The sequence below is a fragment of the Elaeis guineensis genome, chromosome 1, assembly GCF_000442705.2.
Source record: "Elaeis guineensis isolate ETL-2024a chromosome 1, EG11, whole genome shotgun sequence".
Classification (NCBI taxonomy): Eukaryota; Viridiplantae; Streptophyta; class Magnoliopsida; order Arecales; family Arecaceae; genus Elaeis; species Elaeis guineensis.
This window is the reverse complement of record NC_025993.2, coordinates 155,639,966-155,643,940: the sequence shown is the minus strand read 5'-3', so window position 1 is coordinate 155,643,940 and position 3,975 is coordinate 155,639,966. Positions and strand designations below refer to the sequence as shown.

At 43.8% G+C, this 3,975-nt stretch overlaps 1 protein-coding gene across 2 annotated transcripts; it reads right to left on the bottom strand.

Moving 5' to 3' along the window:
- Positions 1 to 265: 265 nt before the first annotated feature.
- LOC105039182 (protein RICE SALT SENSITIVE 3) lies at positions 266 to 2,602 on the bottom strand. 2 transcript variants are annotated; one of them, XM_010915239.4, is made up of 7 exons: positions 2,246 to 2,602; positions 2,078 to 2,131; positions 1,811 to 1,996; positions 1,590 to 1,698; positions 1,438 to 1,479; positions 1,300 to 1,356; positions 266 to 937 (listed from the first exon to the last, which is right to left on the bottom strand). In XM_010915239.4, exons 1-7 carry the CDS (start codon positions 2,380 to 2,382, stop codon positions 455 to 457), a joined length of 1,068 nt encoding a protein of 355 aa, XP_010913541.1. In that variant the 5' UTR covers positions 2,383 to 2,602; the 3' UTR covers positions 266 to 454. The 2 variants fall into 2 exon arrangements, with proteins under 2 accessions (XP_010913541.1, XP_010913542.1); XM_010915240.4 differs by having other exon boundaries at positions 1,590 to 1,695; positions 2,246 to 2,600.
- Positions 2,603 to 3,975: the final 1,373 nt, after the last annotated feature.

Here is a 3,975-nt window from a genome sequence, read left to right as displayed (position 1 = left end):
ATCATGCATTTCTTGTCATCGTAATGATGATGCGGTACAGGAACAAACCACCTTTGCACATTTTATCATTGAGAAAATACTAAAGAAATGATTCAAAGGTACTTGCTTCTCGGGTGCCTCGAGCATAGATCCGTAACAAGGGTACCCGAATCATACGATAAAGATCACGCTTATGTATTTCTGAGTACGGTCATTATCTCTTCAGCGCTAGAATGCGACACACCCATGTCCTTTCCCAGGCGCCGAGGGGAGTAAGTGCAAACCATTTGATTAATTAGATTTTCCGCCATCGTATTAAACTGACTCGTCCTAGTAAATAGCAAAGCTTACAAGATATGATTGGAGGCGCGTAGAATAAGGAAAGCTCTCAGATACTTGGTCTCGAACACCTGCCTACCTACCTACCTACCTACCGTCGGTATCTCTCTTTGCACAAGGTGCTCCCCCATGGCCGTCAAAACCCCTCACCGGGTTTAGTCGCATCGACGAAGTAGGAAATGGAGCTGCTGCTCTCCCCACCCATTTCCCTGCCTCTCTCGTTCCCGTACTGATCCTCCTCCTCGGTCTCTTCCTTGGCCACCCTCTCCATTCCCATCGCTCCCATGGGAGGCCTCTGAGTCGGAGCTGAAACGAGGCCCGGCGGCATCTCGTAGTACCCAGTGGAGGAGCTGGGCGCTGCAGGCCCCACCGAAGGGAGCTTGGCGAGGAGAGCTTCCAGGCTGCTCATGGAGGGCGTGATCCTCCCCTGCTGGCTGAAGTGGTCGTACATCTCCATGGGGGGTGCGATCGCCGGGCCGTGCATCGGCGCGTTGCACCCGTCCAACCTCACAGGAGGGAAGGCCGCCGATGAAGGGTGCGGGAGGAGGACGCCCGGGATGCTCTCCAGGTAGCTGAACTTCTTGCGGAGTAGAACCACATAGCTTAAGTCCTCCATCACCTTCATCACCATGGAAGAGATTGAGATAACTGTACGGATTATTAATTGGAGCCACGACAGTTGACAGCACTAGTGTGTGTGCTGCTCCAGTGACCGGAGGTTTAAGAAAATATTAATTCTACTGATCTAGCATTATTAATTGGAACGGTGTTTAAGCGTCCATGCACAGCATCAGCATACACGTGTGCATGCACACATGTGATGCTTGTCATGCATGGGGATGTGGGGGTGTGGTGGGAGGTGGGGGCGGAGAGTGTCTTTCATTTCATGAAAGAGACCTCAAGAATGCAAAGCTTGCCTTCAGAAAAACGGGGGCAGAGAGAGAGAGAGAGAGAGAGAGAGAGAGAGGGAGGGAGGGAGACCTTGTTGATAGCTCCTAATTGTACAACACCTTCTCTGACCGCAATCAGAGCAATTGTCTGCACACAAATGAGAGGCAAATTAGTCCAGAACTTTTGATACAAGGCAGATGGTGAGATAAAGGATGGTGCTGGCTGGACCTTGATGCCAGACTGGAACTGAGCTTCCCAAGTCCTCGGATACTGAGACAAATATCACAAGAGGATGAAATCATTTTTGGTAACAATTAGCAAGGGTCCAAAGTAAGTTATGAGGGCATGTGATAAGTGGTGCAGAATAGAAGGCCACTTACAGAATCAGCAGGATTGTTCCATGAGGACAGCAAATTGATTTCATTATCCTGGGGCTCTTTGAACACCCATTTATGGCTGTAATCTGCGGCTACTTTTCCAATCAAGCTGCTAGCAGAATGAGCCAATTACCGGATCAATATCCCTTTTTTTTTTTACATAAAGAAGTAGAGGAAGGGCTTGAAAAGATTAGACGGAACAAACTTATGTACTTCCTACGGACCCTTCTCCATAGTTGTAGATCTCGTGTGACATCTTGAAGAAGAGCTCAGGTTGGAGGCCCTTCATCTTCTGAGGCTCACAGTCTCCATAGGCTGATGAGCTCCCCGGGCAGCCTGTCGACTCTATCATCGCTTGCTCGCATGAGGAAGCGGCAAAATTGCAGAAGCCATCTTCCCATACCAATATCCTGGAACGCGTTATAAGCCATATGAGAGAGAGAGAGAGAGAGAGAGAGAGTTTGTATATGAATAAGAAATGGAACTCATACCAATTCCTCCTGTTTCCTCTGGTTCTGTCATAAGGCCCTCCTTGGAAATCCCATCTGCAAACAGTGAAAGAGAAACATTGAGAAATACAGTACCTAAAACTATATATGAACCGAATTGTGGCCTTGAAGGGAATGAATGCACTCTTTTCTCTCCTGTTTTCTTCTCACTTGGGTGGCGGGTAGTTCCTGGGCAAGATCCTCCAGAACACAGCATAAACCCACTGGGCGTTGTCATGGATGCACAAGCTCCTCAGTGTGTGTTGCAGAAGATGAGTAACAGCCAAGGGGTTGAGTTGCTCCTCCATCAAAAGGCCTTTCAGATGGGACTCCCTCTTTCTCTATTCCTTGGAGGAGAAAGAAAATTCCCACCTTCCTCTATCCTCCTATTTGCAAGGTCACCACCAAATGGAGCCATACCCAAATATATATCACCCTTTCTCTCTCTGATCACAAGCTTAATCATCATGAGTTAATTTTACCTATGTGATCCAGACTACTTTTTCTTCTCGGTTTCCAACGGTCTCCATCTCTATCCCCACCCACCCCCACCTTTCAGACTGTTCATCATTAGACTTCTTTACCCTCTCCCTCATCTATAATATATCGAGTCGGAGCACGGCCAAGCCAAACAGTCCGAGACCACAAAATGAGATGCTTGCACAACACGTAGGCCTCACTTCTTTTTATTGCCTTTTAAAATTGTCGAAAGAATTTGTACTCATCCACTTTGGACTTTAAAAGTAAGATAGTAGCTATTTTGAGAAGCCAAAAAAGGGGATTAACAGAAGGAATTTTTATATCACAACGATGAGACAAACAGGAAACAAACAAGCTTGTTCAAGGAACAAAGTTTAGTACAAATAAGCTGTTCGCATGAATCTTAAGTACACGAATACAACACTGGTTTGCTTGCAGGAAAGATATTTTGTATCATTACCGCATAGGTTTACTGGCATTGCAGAGTTAAAACGCAACAATCGTTTGGCATATTATTAGTTAATTTGCCTAATTTTTGCCATTATCAACAATCATACGCCAGATTTTTGCAGTGTTAAAATTTCTACAAGTTGACGTTTCCAATGCCGATCTCACTTCTACAGTTCTACCATTACATATTTTCTTTTAACATATCTAAAAGTAATTTTGTATGAGGATATTAATTAGAACACAGCCAGCCGTTCGGTGACACATTTTGTTTGTTTCAACATAACCATAGTGATCGGTGAAAATAATTAGGTAGCTTATTAAATTGTTTCATTTTTTATTCATTTAAAGGTAGGTTATTATTTGGTAAAGAAAAAGTCAATCTCATAAGAAAACGGTAGTCAATTGACATAGTTAAGGAAGTCTAGGGCATCATTTAAAGATATAAATAAGGTCTATTTAATGTAATGTCTGAATTTATGGTAAGTACCTCATTCTCTGACGCCCTAACACTTTTCTCACATGCATAAGCAGTGAAGTCCCCCACTGGCCACCCGCTTCCAACCCCAGCTCTCTTTCCCATTCACCCAGTTAATTAAGGAAAACAAAGAAACAGACGGAGAGACTAAATAGAACTTAATTGTCAACATGGAGGTTACTTGGTGTTCTTCCTCAGAGGTGGGATCCTTTTATTTTATCTCCCTATATATTTTGCGCTGTCATCTCTTGTATATTCTTTACCTGTATTTATTTAGGTAAATTGTCTTCTTTTCTTGTTGTTTGATTGCATTCTGTTGCTCCATTGAACTCCTTTATTGTTGAAAAGAAGAAAGAAAGCGAAAGAAATCTCCAGTGGTTTATTTCGATCCATTTGTTTGGAATCCTATCTCTAAGTTTTGGTCAAGATCGTAAAAAACTTTTTTTAAAAAGGAAAAAGATTCAGAACTATCTATTAGTTGTGCTGTGATGACCAT

Coding starts and splice junctions, on each gene's coding strand:
- LOC105039182 (XM_010915239.4), bottom strand. CDS start 2,382: ATGGAGGAGCAACTCAACCCCTTGGCTGTTACTCATCTTCTGCAACAC. Junction 1,480..1,589: donor GGAACAATCCTGCTGATTCT/GTAAGTGGCCTT, acceptor TATTTGTCTCAG/TATCCGAGGACTTGGGAAGC. Junction 1,357..1,437: donor AGTTCCAGTCTGGCATCAAG/GTCCAGCCAGCA, acceptor ATTTGTGTGCAG/ACAATTGCTCTGATTGCGGT.